Source organism: Lates calcarifer, linkage group LG2 (genome assembly GCF_001640805.2).
Source record: "Lates calcarifer isolate ASB-BC8 linkage group LG2, TLL_Latcal_v3, whole genome shotgun sequence".
Classification (NCBI taxonomy): domain Eukaryota; kingdom Metazoa; phylum Chordata; class Actinopteri; family Centropomidae; genus Lates; species Lates calcarifer.
Window position 1 is genome coordinate 25911204 of NC_066834.1, and position 19868 is coordinate 25931071.

A 19868-nucleotide genomic window follows, 5' to 3' on the forward strand; every position below is an offset into this window, starting at 1 on the left:
GATAAAGAACACAGTGGTTAATGTTCAGAGAAATCAAGAAACGGATTTTTTTCTCTTTTTGTAGGTTTTCCCATTAAGCATTAAATTTTCTGTTTCTTGTATTACAAGTGAGAACATGTTGATTTGTGAATATAATTGCATTTCCATCCACTTTGTTAAAAGCATGCTAACATGATTGTTGATTTGTCAGTCACATTACTATGGCTGGCTCCCTCAAAGACATCCTCACATGTCAGTGGACATCCTATAATTAGGCTGCCACTTGTAACTAACCAGTAGACTGTGTTTATGGTCATTACTCTGGAGCTGCCAGACCCATGCAAAGAGTGGAGCCCAGGCAAAAACCTGTGCAAAAATGGGTGGTTATTGTTAAGTAGCATGCTGTTAGCTGATGATTTTGGTCAAACTGAATATAACTGGCTACAGAGGACTGCTTTGAGTGTGTGGGTGCAGGTAAAGAGGGCCGTGGTTCTGGGATGCTATAACATACTGTTGAGTCTTCTTGGTGTTGTGGGCCCAACTTAGTTCAACACCAGCTATTGACAGGGGGCCCCCCAGATGAACCTATACATGCTTGCACTCTTACATTCACACACAAATAAGATAAGAAAGGTCAGGGGACACAAGTCATTAGTGGTAGTTGGTAGGCATAGTATAACCAGATAGACAGTGATGGTGGTTCAGCAAATTGTTGATCAAGTTGGGCTGTCCACTGTAGTTAAGTCTAAGTAGATACAGTGTGAATATAAGGTCAGGCAATACTGTGTAATATCTGCTCAGTGCTGAGGTGAGAATAACATTCAAGGACAGCTTAAAGGTGCATTAGGTCAGAGAATAGTATAGAAAGTTTCTGTTAGAGCTGGTAATTATTTGTATCACTAATAACACTACTATAAGCAGGGAGGCCTATCAACTCATTGGTCCAGCCACACTGGGTTAGCCTAAGCAGATTCAATGTAGATATAAGGCTGGGTTAACCTGCCAAGTATCCGGTCCTGGTTTTGGTGAGACTAGGAGTTGAAGGCAGTTTAAAAGTACTTTAGGTCAGTGATACTCAGTGCAGGGCCTAATGATAGGTGAGGCATTTTATAATACTGGGCTTTCATAGGAATACTCACCCTCCTTTTTGAAGAAACCCCTAGATCAGCCTGGCTGGAAACTTTCTCCATTTAGCTGAGAACTACATGACCAACAGGAGAACTCTGTATACATGCACATACCCTCCGAAACCCCATACACAGTTACACCACAAACTCAATTTTTGTCTTCCTCGTTCTCTCTGTCTACCTCCCTGTCTCACACATACATATGTTCACTCAAACAAGCACACACTCCCTGCAGAAGGTGGAAGGGGAGTGAGTTGGAATTAGTTTGTACACCAGTGAAAATTGGCCAAACAGTCCCAATTATGGGATAACTTGGGCTAACCTAATACACCACTGCAATTACCTGGCATCAGCCTCCTCACATACACACACACAAGCACAGACAAACAAACACAGGCACACACTTACGTACACCTGCTGTGGCAACAGAAGGTCCTGATCTAATACGGTTGGTCACTTAGAGAGGAAGGAACAGCGATTGGTCCTCCTCTGTCTTTGGATCCCTTTGTCCTGTTCTTTCTGCTATTTGTCTCCTGTCGTTCCTCTGATCTTAACTCTCCAGTTTCTCCCAGCTGTTGTCTCTTTCCTTTCTTAACCTCTCTCATCCTCACTCCTTCCCACTGTCCAAACACCAGTTTCTCTTTTACCGCAGCTGTCATCTGGTGTCCTTTTCATTTTTCTGTATGTCTCTCACAATCCCATCCTCTTCTGTCCCTCCATTATTCCATTTCTTTGAAGACAGAAAGAAAGTTTGGATGAAGAGTAGTCTGTAGCTTTTTATTATATTTGTGTGAAATGTAAGCATCTAAATTGTTTTTGGTTTTTGTTTTTTGGGGGGTTTTTTTGGGTATGTTTTTTTTTTTTTCCTTATTAATGTTTCTGGCCCTGTCATGTTTATATATTAAACATCATATATTCAGTCTACCCCGGTAATAAACTATAAGATGGATCAATTATTTAATCAAACAGGATTAAATACAGACTCACTACTGAGTCCTGGTTTCTGTAAGTCAGAGTTAAGTTGTCCACCAAAGCACTTTAAGTTAAGTTCATTGTATTTAGTGTAGATTTACATACAGTAGGTGCTTGTATAGCTTTTATTTTGTTTACATTTGAGCAAAATCTTGACAGGCACCTGAGTTGACAGCACACTGAAGCACTCACTGATTGATACTACACTTCCACCACATCTTCTTCTCTGCCCCCTTTGCTGTTTCCTCTCCACCACCTCTTTGTGTTTATGTGTGTACACCTGCATGCACCTGTGTGTGTGTGTGTGTGTGTGTGTGTGTGTGTGTGTGTGTGTGTGTGTGTGTGTGTGTTTATGTGTGTTTATGTGTGTGCACATGTGTGTGTGTTTCCTTAGTTGTAGAAGCAGTGTTCTAATTGCATAGCAGTGTGTGGGACAGGTGGGGGAAGTGCTAGTGACAGTCTATTAAGGCAGGATATCCCTGTTGCCATTAGCAGCAGATTGCCCTGTGATTCTGTGGTCTCCACATTCACCCAGCATTCACAGGGGCCCACAGATACTACACTAGGAATTTACAATAAGATGGTCACTCACAACACTGTATGAAAAAGCAGGATTTTAGTTTTACTTTTTTTTTTTTTTTTTGTATGACATGAGCCTGACAGGGGATTGATTGTTGTTTTGTCAAGTTTTTTCTTTTTGTAGCAGTGATAGCTGGGAATGTTGTTGACTGGAACCCACACAGTCATCATAATTAAAGTGCTTATTATAAGTTGCATAGCTGAAACAGCTTCCAGTAGGATTCTGTCATGCAGAAATGCTACAGTAGATCAATTAAGGCAGGGATCCATGTTGCTATATACTGTATATACTGCAAACTTCTATACATACAACAGCTCATTTTGGTGCTGTAATGTTTTTTCCTTACTATGTATTGTGGATGTTTTGATTTCATTTCTTTCCACTTTTGGCCATATTCAGCTGTAGGTGGTAACATAAAACTGTGTTGGTGTCCACATTTTGCCCATCCTGCTGTTTGTTTTTTCTTTTTTCTTTTTAATAAATTACACTATCACCAGCAAATGTCTTCTTTTGTTGTAAACAAGGTTTTTATTACCTTAGAAAGAGAAGCCCTGAATTTGGATGCAGCTTTTTATTAGGTTGTGATCATGTTAATTACATTCATAAATGATCACAGCAGAAATCCATCTGTTATCTGCATCTTTTACATTCTGTAAAATATCAGAAACGTGGCATATTTTATATTTTGTGTGTGTGTGTGTGTTTCCTTCTGTTTATATCTGTGTGTGTGTCTTTCTGTGCCTCTGTGTGTGTTTTTATATCTGTGTGTGTGTGTGTGTGTGTGTGTGTGTGTTTAGGTGGTGGCAGTCACAGTCCAGGGTGTCCCAGAGGGTGTGCAGCCTCCATTGGTGACAGCTTTAAGTCCCTCCTCCCTCCACGTGAGCTGGTCTGAACCTACTAGTCCCAATGGAGTCATACAGTGGTACCACCTGAACCAGACAGGTGTTGGAACCATACTTACACACACTGATGGACCCAGAAATTACACTGTGACTGGTAAGATACATGTTTTATCATTCTGTTACTATCTGCCCACTTCTCCTTCCTTGTTTCTCCATTCCTCAACTCTTTCTCTAGTTTCTTTGTTTCTTCCTCTCTACTCTCTTCTCTGTTTCATCTCATTTTCCCTTCCCTTGTCTTTCTCTTGCTCCTTTCCTCCTCTGTTATCACCTTTCTTGTCCTTTCCTCCTCTCCTCAATTATACAGTTTCTTTCTTTCCTGTCCTCTCTCTTCCTAACTCTCTTCCCCTTTGCTCTCACCTGGCCAATCTGCTCCTCAACCTCTCTCTTTTCCTTTGTCATGCCTTAATTTATGTAAGCTGGTCTCTGGAAGCCATCTAATGACTGAATTTACACCCGATTCCCGCCACGCTCACTCTCTGGCCCAGTGCCTTACACAGACACAAACACACACATACAGACTCTTAGAAGAAACAAAAACAAAAGCGCACTTTAGAGAGGTGCACACAGGATTTGGCTCACATACATACAGACGTGAGGAAAGGCAAACAGCACAACAAAAGCTGTCTGAGACACAACGCTCTAATAAAACACTCAAACAGAAGTGTTGGCTTGTCTTAATATATTGTAGATCTGCACACAAACATGGTGGTGTCAGGACTGGGTGATTTGTGAGTCTTGTTTTATCTACCCTGAGGAGGAGCAGTGTTGCTGGCCCTCTGCCATCAGTCAAACACACACACACACACTGTAACACAGGCAGATACAAACATCTGCATGAGGCACTGTTAAACAAATGTTAGTTGCTTGTATAAAAACAGAACGTATTAGAGACAGAATATTATCACACAGGACATACTCATTGTCTTCTAGGAACATAAGAGTTTAATTCACTTTAAAAATGTTAACTCTTCTAAAGCCAATTTGATTGACCCTCCCTGTATAGAATGAAGTGATGGCATCTTTTGAAGCTGAAACCCGTTGGCATTTTCCCTTCACAGCTCCTCTCTGCTCTGTCTTGGACTCAGACCAGGCATCGGCTTTGCCAGTAGCCAATAGACTATTCCCATGGTGTCTGTGGTTGGCTTGTATGGTCAGGAGTTGCATGCACACGAGCATGTGTGTTTGTATGTGGAGGCATGAGGCAAAGCAAACAATGCCAAATAGAGATGGTAATGTGCTGTAATACTGTACCAGCCCCATGTGCCAGTGTAAGCAACCAGCATGCGTGTGTGAAATTTCCCTGTACCCCAGTGAGACACTGGAGAACCCTGCGTATTCAGCCAAAACCACTACTTGGGCTGTCTCTCTCTCTTTTTCTTTATCTCTCTCCCTCACTCGCTCTCATTTCTCCACTTTGCAGCTCTCTTTGTCACAACACATGCATGTATTAGGAATATGTGACAGTGTTTCAATGTGTCATTCATGTGTATAGTTTTGATAAGAGACATACTGAAAAACAGAAGATCAGAAATCAACTTTTCATAGTAAATATAGGTTAATCAAAACAGATATAGAGTGTTCCCAATACTAAATCTGCCAATTAGCTATATATATTTTTAATATAATTCCCTATTCATATTTAATATGAACAATGAAATATTAATATTGTGTGTTATTGTTTATATTATTCGTTTTATGTTGTGTCTATACTTTTTCACACATTCATTCCCAAGCAGGCACATACATACAGATTGGACTGTATATGTGATGTTACTGTAATGAGTAACTGCCATTAAATCATAGCTGCTGAAATGGTTTTGTGCAAACTGAAATACAAAAAATAGTTCAGTAAAAAGTGAAACAGAGATAGAGGTAGACAGAGGGAGAGAGGTGGGGAGTCATTTCAACAGCAACACTATATAAAGGAGGAGTTACCAAATAAAAATTAGACAAACTGGAGAAGTGCAAGATGCATAGAATGACACTTTTTAAAAAAGAGTGAAGGAGAAAAGGAGGAAGGAGTGGGACAGATGAAAAGATGGATGGATGTAACTAAGTGTTTTCAGTGAAATATGAACAGAAATAATTGCTGCGCTACTCCCTCATCCTTAATGTTTAATACGCCATTATTCATCTTCTCTGCATCTCTCTGACGGCTCTCACCACTTTCAGAGACAGACACTCAAAGAACTCACGCACTCACTCAAACCACAGAAACTGGAGTAATGTGCTTTTTTTAGCTACAAAAATGTCGATTTTAGATTGAATTGCTCCTTCAGTGTTGTAGCTTATTTGATCTGATAAATAGTGTGTCTGTAGGGCCAAAGGCCCTCCCTCTAATGGAGTATTTTCTATCAAAACCACTTTAGTCTGCACGTTATTGATTTATCTATTAATGTTCATACTCATGATAAACATAATGACATTAATATTTTTACTTTTAATTATGAAACATTAACAGTAAACAGTACTTTTAACTGAGAGGACCTGTTGCTTAATAATAAAGATATGAAAAATGCTGCGTTTCTCTGGTCCAGCGCATTTAAACAAGCTTTACATACTGCAAAACCAGTGTTGAACACACCCCTGAATGGCATTTTGTCACTTCTGAATTAATAGTTAACAGTGAGGAAGTGGAGCTTTAATAAACACTGAATCATTTCACTATAGTCCTAAAATCACTGTTAATGTTGGTGCCTCTAACTGGTTTGCAATGTTATAGTGGAAATTAAGTGAGCACCGGCCTCCATGGTGTCAGAGTCTAAAAATATAAAAACAAATCTGTGGCTTCTGCCATTTCCTGTTTATCAATGATTTGCCTTAGGAAAAGCGAGAAATAGACTCTTATTAATAGCATTTTTAGCAGTTCTGAAAAGAGACGCTTCACTGAAAGAATTAAGCACTACTGTACAAAGACACCCCATGTGAATCGATATTAAGTATTGCTATCATTAGCTCACAATGAATTATTGCCTGCAATTATATAGATTATGGCATTAATCATGTGTTTAATTGGTCTTTTGTAGGGTCATTATTAATTCAGAACAGCAGGGAATAGAGTATGTTCTTTTATTTATTAATGCGTTTCCCCCACAGTCCATGCTCTGATTGGTCTATGCTATAGGTGCAGGCATGTAGACATAGGAAAAAGAGGAGGAGAGATAGAAAACAACATTTCTTATTATGTATCAGTCCCGAATCTGTCTCCTGTCCCAAGAGTCAACATTCAACTTTCATTCAACTAGTTATCAACCACACCCTGTAACAATCCCATGAATTCTGTTTCTAACTTCTAAAACTTTAATTTAGCAGGCTTGCAGTAAATTGGTGGAGCTCAGTGACCCAGCTATAACAGATATAAATTGATAGAAATTGGTTTAAACATAATCAAGCAAAGCGAGTGCATATTTAAATATTTACTTTCAGCTGATGTAATGTAAATGAAGCTGTACTATTGGTTAAAAGGAGAAACTGGGAGTGGGAATGACACATTCATGAATTACAGGTTTTCTTTTCAGTTGAAAATCAAAAAAATATTAATACATTAGTAAACAAGGTAAGAGCTCTCATTATCAAAAGATTAACCTCTGAATCACAAACAAAAAAGATTTTTCAAGATTTTTCACATCCATACCTCTCTCAACTGTCTGGCCTCACCCTCCACACTGAGATGTGTGTGTTCGTTTGTGTGTGTTCGTTTGTGTGTGTTCGTTTGTGTGTCCAAGTAATGTCTGTATGTGTATTTTTGTGTCCACAGCTTTATATGCAATTGTGTGTGAATGTTGCGCATATTTTGCATGTGTACCGTTGAGTAAGTATTACCTGTATATATGGATTTACTTACTTCTCTCCCTCTCTCCCACTCTCTCTTTCTGTGTGTGTGTGTGTGTGTGTGTGTGTGTGTGTGTGTGTGTGTGTGTGTGTGTGAGTGTGTGCGCGCGTGCATGCGCCTGTGCCTGTGTGAACCTGATCTCATTGTTCCATCCCAGACGGTCTCTGCATTAGGGAGCCACAGACAGGAAGTCAAACTCTTAATTATTTAGGAGAGGTGTTATCAAAGCTCTCTTCTCTCTTTTTCCCCCCTCTCTCTCTCTTTCTCTCTCTCTTTTTCAATCACTTTCTTGTTCTCGATGCATTATCTGTTCTTTCAGTTTATCATGTCGATAAAGCTCATTTTGTTTTTCTTACAAATTTCTGTATTTCTTTTTTCCTCAGCATTTCCACTCTCCCTCTCCTGTCTTTACCTTGTCTTTTTCTTCTCTTTCCATCTCAGCCTCTTCTGTGTCTTTCTCAGCATCTGCACTGCCTTCTTACTTTCTCTCCATCTTATCTTTGACTTCACCCTCCCTCTCTCTCTCTCTGCCTGTGTGGTGTATCAGGTAACTGGCGTGGTATTGCGGCCTGTGCCCATCATCCTATCATATTCTCTAATGCAAACAGGGCTCAGAGACCTGTCAATAAAATGCCGTTTTAAATCAGTTACTTGTACTGCACCGCAGCAACACATTCACACACACATATACTTAAGAGAATTCCACAGCAGCAGTCTCACAGTCGAGTATCTTCTTTTTTGTCACACACACTTTGACTTTTTACTTGAATCTAAGCACCAGGTCTTTACTCTGTCTTACTGCCAAAGTCTCTCTCTCTGTCTTACACAAACACAGACCAGTCTCCACTGTGTCCAGCTCTTATGATGACAGTTACAGCCTTGTCTCACTCTGTGTTAGTGAGCCGCTGGCTGCTCACATCAAAACGCCCTCCACCTGCTTTTCACTTCCCGGTGATCACTGTTAAAATGATTGAAGCTTCCTCTGTCTTTCCATAATCAAGCACATAAGCACACATGTGTATGCATGGGTACACGCACATACAGGTACGCATACTCACACACACACACACACTTTCTCTTTTTTTTCTGTTGCACACGCGCGCACACAGACACACACACACACATGCACACATGCACACACACCATTGTCGACTTGGTGGTGTTTCTCCAGCAGAACAACACTGCCCTCTTCAGGCTGAATGTTGAAGATAATCTGAAACACACCAAGAAACATCAGAGGTGTTTGTGTGTGAGTTTGAATGTGTCTGCACATGCACATGTATTTGATGAGAAGTATAATTGTGCATGGTTTGGTTTATATTTAAGATAACACAAGACAGCGTGTTGATGCTTCCCAGAGTTTTGGTCTTGCAGTTCTTTTAGTTTCAGAGTCTGTGTGCTCATTTCATTGAAGGTGAAACTGATAAATCAGTTTTTACAAGCATGTTCTCTGACCAGTCCACTGTGCTTCCTGTCCTGAATTTAGTCTGTAATAATAGTCACAGGCAGCATTTAAAAGATTTTTGGTTATTTGGTTTATGCACACATTTTCATTAGCTTTAAAGCCACTGCCACATGTCATCATTGTCCCATAAAGTTGTCTACTAGTGGTCCTTATTAGAAATATTACGACACAGTTGTATGCCCAGATTTCGGCCCCTTTCTGAATCCCACAGGGACACTCTGTCTGTCCGTATGTACGAAAATGTAGTGAAGGGTTACTGCTTTATTCAGTGTTGCAACGAATGACATCACTTGCAGTGTAGATATCATTTACTATGCTAGAGTGCACACACGGATATACACACGCTTAGTTGCGCAGTTAAATAGTGTAACAGAGCCTTACGCTTCAACCCTAGTACTTTCGTATGGCTGGCAGATTTCTTTATTTAACCCAAACACAGGGCAACATTGTGAGAACATTTGCACACACACACACACACACACACACACACACACACACACACACACACATTGATCAGATGTTGGGTTAAGTGTGGCAGGCTGCGAGGCATGTTAAGCAGGCTAAGCTGTAGAAAGAGACGTGAGGAAACCGTGGTGAAGCACTCCGCTGTGCATTAGACTCTGTGTGTGTGTCTGTGTGTCTGTGTGTGCGTGCGTGTAGGTGCACATGTTCACTGCCGTATGTAGTCAACACAGGGTGGCTACCGACATGCATATAGCAGCTGAGACGCACAGTAGGGTGTCCTTTTCTGTCTCGCAGCCTCCAACAATATACACAGTTGGAAACAGCAATAGATAATTTAGATTATTAGTTAAATATTATCAAAAAGGTTTTTATTTTCCAAGTGTTACATTTTTTGTCATTTTTCACTAAATTACAATAATTACAATACAGTGCAATACTTTTATGTAATTTGTTCAAAATGTGATTCACATTCTATCTCACATCTTGTAGTTAAGACTCCCCCACTGTCTATTTGCCCTTCAGTACTAATTGTATGGAAACAGAGCCATTAAATAGAAGAAATGTAACTTTATATTTTAAAAAATCCAGTATTATAACCAGATGTTTATATATATATATATATATATATATATATACAGTATATTCATCTGATTAAACAGAAATCATTAATAGTGTAAAATATTTATTGCTTCCCCTAAAATATTACAGATTTAAAGCAGAAGTGAAGAATTCAACAGACTGTGTATTATGCAGTGCCAAAGCCTGTTTTTGCAGTCATCCTTTTGCAATAGTCATTTGAGTTCTTTCATTTTCCCTTGAATTTGATTTGTAAGCTGTTGTAGCCTGTCAGCTAAGTGAATGACCATAAAATATCCAGTCAACCCCAATGACAGCATTAAGGATTTGCATCCATCCATTCATCGTCATCCATCCACTTTACATTAAGATCCAGGCAGAAAATATATGTGAAGGGAGAAAGGTTACCAGAAAGTGGTTTTAACTTTATATTGATATTTAGCAACTTCCAAATTTAAATGCTTACTATAATAGGTTCAGTATTGCACCAAAAACTGATTTCCTGTGGTTTCAGTTAAAGGACCACTCAGTCGCTATGTGATTTCTTTTAGACTGCATAGCAGGCGCCTATAAATAAATCATGTCTGGACGCTGTAGCCTAAACGCATACCAAGGTATCATAATTATCATAGATCAAAAGCTGATGACATTACAGCGTTGGACCAGTCCTATCCCATGTCAGTTCCGCGGCTGCCCATCTTTACGTTGTTTCATTATTGAGTTATGGCATGCATAATTTAACACCAACAGATATGGATCCATCCGTTGAGAGAGTGTGGAAAGAACAGAGGGAGGGAGAGTGAAATAGATAGAGAGAGGGAGAAAACGGTCAGGAAGAGAGCTAGTGATACAGGCTGGGAAAGGCTTTCCCCTTTCTCTCTCTTGTACTTTTTCCCGTGTTTTTCATTTTGTTCTTGTTCCTCTTTATCAACTTAAACTACATATATATATACACACAAAGATATATAAACCTCTGTCCATTTCATTTTCACTGTTCTGTATAATTTATTGTGATGAGAATAAAAAAGAATCTGCACATATGTGTGCAATGTTCCATGTGCTATTCATTCATTTGTGTATGCTACACACAGGTTTGCAGCCATACACAGACTACAGTTTTGTGCTGGTGGCCTGTACGGCTGTTGGATGTGGAGCCAGCTCACCTTCTACAAGACGCACCCTGCAAGCCATCCCTGCTGGTACACACACATGCACACACACACACAGCAATATCCTGAAGATCCTGCAGAATCTTTATATTTCACAGTAGTGTGTAGCTAATGTCAAATATGTAAAAACAATGATATGTGTGTATATTTTTTTTCTAACATTGTAATAAATATATAATTGATTATTATAATAGCTGAATGAAGGAGCCAAAACAATATCACAACTTTAAGATATGACCGATTTTATACATTTTCATCAATACCTCTTCATTTTGCACGTCTTTTTACAATTTACCTTTGTCCACACTTCTCACTTCTCTTTTCTCCTCCCATTGCTCTCATTTTTTGAATCCTCCCCCTCTCTTGTCCTTCTTTGGTCTCTCTATACCGTATCTTCCTACCCTTCACCTTTCTCTCTCTCTCTCCCTTCTTCCTCACTACAGCGGAGTGAAGCCTTGTTTTATTGCATGACTAAAATGGCCTTATGGATTTTTATTTATTAAAGAATTAGGATAATTTTCCCTCTTCGTCCACTTCTCATTTGTTTATTTTCTCTCCCTTCTCTTCCTCTCCACAGTTTCTCTCTTCTCTCTCCTCTGTTTTGATCTTTTCCTTCCACGTCTGTTTTTATCTTTCTTTTTTCCCTTTTTTCCTCACTTCCTTTACATCTTGTTTCTCCTCCACTCGAAACCTATTGCACATTTATCTCTCCGCTTAGATGCTAGTATCTTTCCTATTTCTTTTCCATTTAAATATCTCATTCCTTCCCTCCATGCACCTATCTATTGGATCTTTTGTCTTTCATTCTATTTATTTTTATATGGGCCTCCTATTTTTTCTTTTTTAAGCTCCTCCTCTCTACCACTCCCCACCGTTATCCTTGTGTCTCAATGTCAGCCACAATGCCACCACATCATTTTATGCCATCTTAAATATGTCTGTGTGATTGGAATTAACACATCTGCTATATGTTTATGTTTATGTATTGGTAAACAATTCAGTTTGAATTAAAAGTAAGTGAGTCAAGCTCTACTGAAACTCTAATTCTTCAATAATGAATTTCGTTTTACCAAACACATCCTCTCCTGAGCTCTTCTCCTGTCTTGATTTCATTATAATCTCAATCACTGTAAGGATTTATTATTGTTTTAATAATTTAATAATCTGCATTTTTATACTAATAAAGGTCACTACTTTCAGACACTACAAAATAGTGCTTTCACTAATACTCAGTTTTAAAAAAGACTTTAGATGTGCTGTTGTACATTTAAGTGTCAGGAAAGAACCAGAAATTCTGTTTAAAAGAGGCAATGCACTTTACTTTTCAGACAGCACCATGAGCTTTTAGCTTGAAATAAAGAGAAGACAAAGTGTTCATTTAGAATGAGCAGAAATAATCTGTAGGGGAGTGTCCTGAGGTGTCAAATAAGAATTTACCAATAACATACTAATAATATGATTAGTATTATTATTTGATACGTAATTAATAGTAGGTGTCAGTTTATGAATGTGGACAATGCTCACATTGTCCTTTTCTCTCCCTCTCTGCTTCTCCAGGTGTATGGTCATGGCCCAGACACCTGATAATAAACACATCTGCAGTGGAGCTGTACTGGGATCAGCCATCCCAGCCTAATGGACACATCTCCCAGTACAGACTGAACAGAGACGGTCACACTATTTTTACCGGAGACCACCGTGACCAGAATTATACTGACACTGGACTCCTGCCAAACCGCAGGTGGAGAGCATGCTCTTGCACGTTTTTACTCTCTCTCTCTCTCTCTCTCTCTCACACACACACACACACACACACACACAACTACAAAACGTACAAGTGTGTGCACATGTGTGGACGACACATGCATAAACACACTTCACTTGTAGCTTCATAATTAATCATCCCCTTAATTCTTAATTTTTCCTATTTGTGTGTACATGCGGTGTGTGTGTGTGTGTGTTTGTGTGTGTTTCTATTGGGGTCACCCTGTTTTAAAAGCTCTCCTATCATCCCATCCATGTCTCTCTCTCAGGACTGCACTCTGTATATGTCTGTTTGTGCCATTTAATGAGCAAATATTTGACATACCAATGACAGACACAAACATTACCACACACACGCACACACATTAAAATCACAAATCAGATCTGGCTTTTGCTTACATACAGCAGTGAAGCGTAGATTTTATTTATCTGTTTATTTTCATTTAACCTTTACTAATCCGTGTCTTTTTTCCAAGATGGATTTTCTGTTTTAATTATGACAGTGTAAAATGATACCCTCTCTCCTCCCCTTTCTCTCTCTCTCTCTCTCCTGTCTCCTTCTCTCTCTCCTCGGCCTCCTCTCCCTCCCGAGACAATTTCTCTTTACCCCAAATAGAATTCTTGGGATAACACCCTGCAGTACTCCAATCTCCTCTATGTGTGTGAAAGAGAAAGAGAAAGGAAGGAAGGAAGAAGATAGGACTGTATGTGTGTGTGACGTTTAATTTTCCCTAATTCCAGATAGTCTGCCAGAAGGCATTTCCGTCCCGATCCTTCGCTTCTCATCACTTGTCTCGCTTCCTATTCACTTCTCTTTCCTCTCTCCCTCCCTCCCTCCCTCCCTTCCCGTCCTTTCCCTCTTACCTCATTCCCTTCCTCCTTCCCTTCTTTTCCCAATTTAGCCCTGCGCCAAGAATTACACAGGGAGCACCGGCCCCATTATCCAGGCAGACTTGTGTGTGTTTTTTTCCTGCGTGTGTGTGTGTACCCACGCATGCCTTTCTGTGTGTGCATGTGTCTGTGCGTGAGACTGCTCAAAGTGGCCATTGATTATTTATGACAATGTTGATTAGCTGTCACTTTGCTGCGGCAGCCCAGGAAGTGTCTAAGATGACGAGAGAATTAACCTATTCCCTTTGGCTGGCCCCGCAGGACAGACACACATGCACACACACGCGCACACACACACACACACACACACACACACACACACATCCACATCCACAGCCAAACAGATGCAAATGCCCTACTCACCGATTACCTACCTCACACACACACACACACACACACACACACACAAAACACCATTTTACTTTTGATATCCCAAGGTGGTGTTTACATTTAAGTAAATATCTTCCAGTGATGAAGTGTTTAAATTCATTCTCCCACTGAAACCTTATGCCATGATAAAATTCTCACTCTCCATCACACTCACTCACTGCTCTTGTCCTCTCATGATTTCTGTCACTCTCTCTCTCTCTTTCTGTCTCTCCTTGACTTAGTTGATGTCTCTCACTGTGTATTTATTTGTTTTCTCTGTGTGTCTATCTATGTGTGTGCATGTGTCTATGAGAGTAACATAGTAGTTTTAATACCTTTTCCTGACTGCATTCTAACCCACTGCAGAGCTGCTAATGGCCTCCTGTTTAAAACGCTCTCCGCAGGAACAATAACCCAACACCACCGCCTATTAATGCATGTGTGCCGGAGTTTATAGCAAATTAAAGGCTTTTAATGTTAAATGGTGGCCCACTTACACAGCTAATGTAGGCTTTAGCACCAGCCAGCCACGCGCTCTTAAAAGGGAAATCTATCTTATGATGTCATGGGCAGGAGAGAGGTAGAGAGTGGGCCGAGAGAGGCAACAAAACAGATGAAAGAGAGAGAGAAAGGTGTATGACGGAGAAGGAGAAAGAATGGACTTCAAGTGTAATCACTCTGTCAGTGCAGACATATGGACACATATGGAATGTTGAAATTTCAATTTTACTTGAATTATTTGATTTTTAGCCAAAGCCCAAGGAGAATGAAGCCAATTAATCTGAAATGAAAATGTCTGACTGATTGAACTATAATGAAGGGTCCATATTTGAGAAACAACTGCAGCAAAACTTGTCAGTGCGCCCTTCATTGGCGAGATTCTTTTTTTTTTTTTCCTAATGTGCTCCTGGCCAAACATGCTGGACCCCATCTGATCTAAACAAATTAGTTTTGGTTTCATCTGACCAAAGAATGTGTTGCCATTATTCATCAGATCACAGTTTTGTGCTGTTCTGTTTTGTGAGTAATGGTTTTGACTTCATGCAGTGTCCTTCACACTGTCTGATCAGTGAAGGACCACTGAAACACCAGTTTCCACAGATGATCCTTGTGCCAAGTCAGAAAAACTTACACATCCATTTTTCAGTGTGAGTTTGCATAAATAGTGAATTCTGTGTGGTGTCATCATTCAAAGATGGCCACTGTGCCTCCTGTTATTGGTAGTATGGCTCTTCCTGTACCTCCTCACCACTGCTGCAGCTGTGATGCTCTTGTTCTCTCTTCAATCTTTACAAAGTGTCACCATCTGATTTCTTACTTGTTCAAGCAACTCCTTGCTATGTGGAGTTTTGTTGCATTAGATACAACCCAGGCCAAAACTGAGAAAGCTGTGGTGTCCAGGGGTTATTTTATAATACTGTTCATCAAATTAACATTATTGGTATTATTGTTTTTAAATATACATAAGATCAAACACCTTACATTTCGACATGAAAATAATACAATTATTGTAAGATCGTAATGTTAGATATTGTGCAGTGGTGCACTCAGTTTTATTGTGTACTGTGTACTATTTTTTTTCTTTTTTTGCACAATGATCATGACAAATAAGGATGAGGAAAAGAAATGTGTTTGATGACACCGATTCTGTGTTCATTTGAATGTTCAGACTTCACTTTACAAATTAGTTGTACTGGATCAGACCTCCCTTTGCTCTCATGGCATGGATTCCACAAGATGTTGAGAACATCACATCTGCTAATTTGTCAGGTATATTCATGCTGCCAATCTCTTGATCTACCACATCCCAAAGGTTTCTATTGGATTCAAATCTGGTGACTGGGGAGGCCACTGAAGTACGCTGATATCACTGGCATGTAAATGAAATGAAAGCTTGAAAAAGAAGAGAAGCTTGTGACCTTCCACTCACCACAGTTGTAAAGAGTGGTTATCTGAGTTACCATAGCCTCTCTGTCTACTCCAACCAGTCTGGCCATTTTCCTCCAACCTTTTTCATCAACAAGGAAACCACATCTATAGTGCTGCTGCTCACTGGATGTTTTTTGTTTTTGGTATGAGTCTGTGTAAACTCAGAGACTGTTGTGCATGTAAATCTCAGGAGATCACCAATTTCAGAAATACTTAAACTAGTACCCGCAATCGTGCCACTGTCAGAGTCACTGACATTAAATTTTCCTCCTCACTCCGATGTTTGATGTAAACATTAACTGAAGCTCCTGACCTGTATATGCATTTTTTTTTCACTGCCACCACATGGTTGGCTGATGGGATAACTGCTTGATTAAGCAGGTGTACAGGTGTTCTTAATAAAGTGAAGGACAACATCTTTGATTTTAAATCAGACTTACCGGTTTAAATTTCATCCTTTACCTATAAACTGTAGTAAGATAACCAAGTAGCAGCCTCTTGATTTGTTCTGCTGTGATACTTTCAATTGGAAAGCCCCACTACCATTCAAACCTGATGCTGTGCTGCTTAATTGTAAGACGTTGTAGGACGTATTTGGGATATCCATATTAATAAATCTCTCTTTGAATGACTGTCTGAGCTGTGATCCTGACCAGATCTATCTTTCATTTCTCTATGCTCATCCTTTTATATTTCCTTGCTGCTTCCTCCATACCTCTCTTTGCCTTTCCATCTCTTCAGGTATGTTTACAAGCTGGAGGCCACTACTGAGGGTGGGACTGGTGTGAGTGACAAATATGTTATACAAACTCCAGCTTCATGCCCCACTGGAATCCCACCTCCCCGGAATGTGACCGTGTCAGGCCCTCACTCCATCTCTCTGGCCTGGAACCCCCCTGGTGAGTAACTAAATAGATGGATGAATGGATGGACCTGAAATCATTTTCAGTCAAATGTGTATAGTTTGAATCTGAATGACATTACAAATTGGACTTTTTTTAACCTTTGATGCCAGAAAAAAAGTGTTTGTTAATGAATATATGTCAGTATAATCACATTTGTATTTCATCTCATTTAAATAAATTCAGAGGACAGCGGACATTCAGACATTCTGACTCAGAAACAAGGTTGAAATACTTTAAAATGATGTTTTTAGTACGTTTATATTATTTTTAAACTCCAGCACAGAGGATAATATTTAAAGAAAAGTTTGGAGTTTACAGTGGTGAAAAACATAAAGAACCTTCCACTTCCACTATTTGAATGTCTCATTAACCAATCAAACCTCTTATCTGTTCTGTTAATGACTGCAGAAACTCAAGGAGGGGCTCAATCCAGTGTTAATAAGCATTTCAAACCCTGTTTTCTGGGAAGACTGCATTTCACTTAACCTTCTAACTTTGGGTTAGGGTTAGCAAGAGCTATACAATACAATAAACCGACGGAATGAGAAGGCTTCATTCTTATTTTCTTGTGATTATATTTCCTGTGATTGCATCAAACAGAAACTGGGAACATATGTAGAGTGTCAAAACTCTACATGAAGAGATATTCCAATCATTTCGTTTGGCAGAACACTAAAACAATACCTGTCACATTCAATGGATTTAGCTCTACAAGACAGAGAAATAATATACTCACCATTTTAAACTGACCAGAGAGAAGCTTTTTCCCCTCCATGTGAACAACTTCTTCCTCAGATATGAAGAAACACAGAGAGGGGTCAGACTGAAACAAAGGCCGCGAGTAGTTTTCCATTCACCCTCTGGCCTCTCAGGACCTGGACACACATACGCACACACATACACAGGCATACATGAGCATAGACTTGGGGTGAGTTTCATGCTTATGGGGCAGTGATTGTCTGCCCTAACCCATCTATCATTGACTATTACTCTCTCATTAGGCTGATTTCCTATCTCAGAAACCGCTTATAGGGCCAACTAGCAAAGGCACTTCACTGTGTGTGTTTGTGTGCGCGTGTGTGTCGAGTTTGTTTCTCTATATTTGTGTCTGTGTTTATGTATGCATCTTTATACATGTGTATTTGAGAGTGTGTGTGTATGCGTGTGCATATGTGTGTGTGCATGTCATTGTGGAGATATTTCCATAGGCAGGCCTATTCTATCGTCATTACGGGTTGATTTTAAAGGTGAGGAAATATCGGCTGGGTTCTCACGCTTGGTTAACTCCCTGAGCCCAGAGTCTGGAGTGTTTTCGACTTGTGTGTGTATGTGTATGTGTGCGTGTCTGACTCTCTGACAGAGTGTCTGTCTGTGTGTACGGGTATGTGCACGTGTTTGTGTCTTCATATGCATACATTGACTGCCAAAACACTGACGTATGGCTATTAAAAAGACATTTACCCCAGGATCAATTCCTCCATCGTGGTGTTTGTATCTGTCTCTGTGTGCATGTGTGTAGAAGGTACTGTATGTGTGTATTGGGTTTTTTTGAGAGATAGTATTTGTTTGTGCATTTGCAATCGCAAGCATCATGTGTGTAAAATAAATAGAAGACGTCAAAGCAGATGATTGGTTGTTAATAACAGAGCTTAAATATCACAGTGACAATTAAACACCTATGGTGGAGCAATGTACCGAGCAAAGAGAGATGCATTATCACCCGTGTGTGTGTGTGTGTGTGTGTGTGTGTGTGTGTGTGTGTGCGCACGCGTGTGTGTGTGTGTGTGTGTGTGGACTATGTGAAAGTGTATTAATGCAGCTAAAGTGTGCTCATATAAAAAGCTCCATGTGCTGAAGTCAGAGGTGTGTGTGTGTGTGTGTGTGTGTGTAGGTGCATGTGCATATGTGAGTTGGGGGGGTGAATAATTGAAGTCTTTCATTTGTCTGGTAATCAGTTCGTTCTCAAGATATCAAGAGTTCATGAATGTTGAATAACCCATCACAATACAGTAGGCCTGAATTATGGAAAAAGCGCCGGTGAGAATATTAACAAAGTCTAAGTGCATGTGTGTATCTGTGTGGGTGTTTCTGTATGTATACATTTGTGTGTTTTTGTCTGGTTGTGAGACCACAGTGACCTAGGATTGTAAAGTTTAGATCAGTCAGTGCTGAGACAAAAATACAAGCAGATATATGGATGTAGTTGAGAGGAAGTTGCTTTAATGGTCAGATTCCTTTTTGGAGTATAGTTCCACTATAATGTGTTACAGCCTGTTTAGGATGAATGCTGCACTAATTCATTCAATTTGTTGACAGTGCTGAGAAAGGTAATTTACAAGTCCTGTCTAATCCTATAAGATACTGTTTGTACAAGTTCTTTTTTTAAACTGTCATGGATGTGACATGTTATAAATAATGTAACTTAATGTTATGTCTCAGTCCATGTATCTAGCTTTAAGGATCAGCGTGGAGTGTTTAAAATGATATCCCTTACACGTCTGTTTTGTTTGTTATAAATGTACTCCAATAAATAACATAACTAAATAAAGATAATCACGTCATGTGTCTTTCTTGTTTTCCACAGTTCAGCTCAACAGCAGGCAGCCTGTAAACTACAACATCCTGTTTAATCCAGGAAGTGACAGAGCGATAATGCATCGTGCCGAGCAAGATCTGCACCTCACTGTGACTGGTCTAGAGCCATTCACCGCCTACTACATCAGAGTGCAGGCCTGTCAGACTGGTAAATATCTTTCAACTTGAAAGATCAGCTACCTGTAGTGAGACAGTTACTAGACAGCACTATCCAAACAACAAGTTAAAAAAGCATCACACACAGTTTAATCGAGGAAATGAATGAGTTTAGCATAGAGAAACTAGTGTACATAGCAGCAGTATTTGTGATGTGATGACATTGCTGCAATTTTATTTAACACAAGCTTT

The 19868-nt window shown here is 39.7% G+C and overlaps 1 protein-coding gene across 1 annotated transcript in view; it reads left to right on the forward strand.

The window, feature by feature from the left end:
• ush2a (Usher syndrome 2A (autosomal recessive, mild)) overlaps positions 1–19868 on the forward strand; it is a 188297-nt gene that overhangs the window by 137642 nt on the left and 30787 nt on the right. Inside the window, exons 67-71 of the mRNA XM_018666882.2 lie at positions 3456–3654; positions 10990–11097; positions 12625–12808; positions 16762–16919; positions 19510–19668. Coding sequence (XP_018522398.1) covers positions 3456–3654; positions 10990–11097; positions 12625–12808; positions 16762–16919; positions 19510–19668 — 808 coding nt within the window. The remainder of the gene's footprint in view (positions 1–3455; positions 3655–10989; positions 11098–12624; positions 12809–16761; positions 16920–19509; positions 19669–19868) is intronic.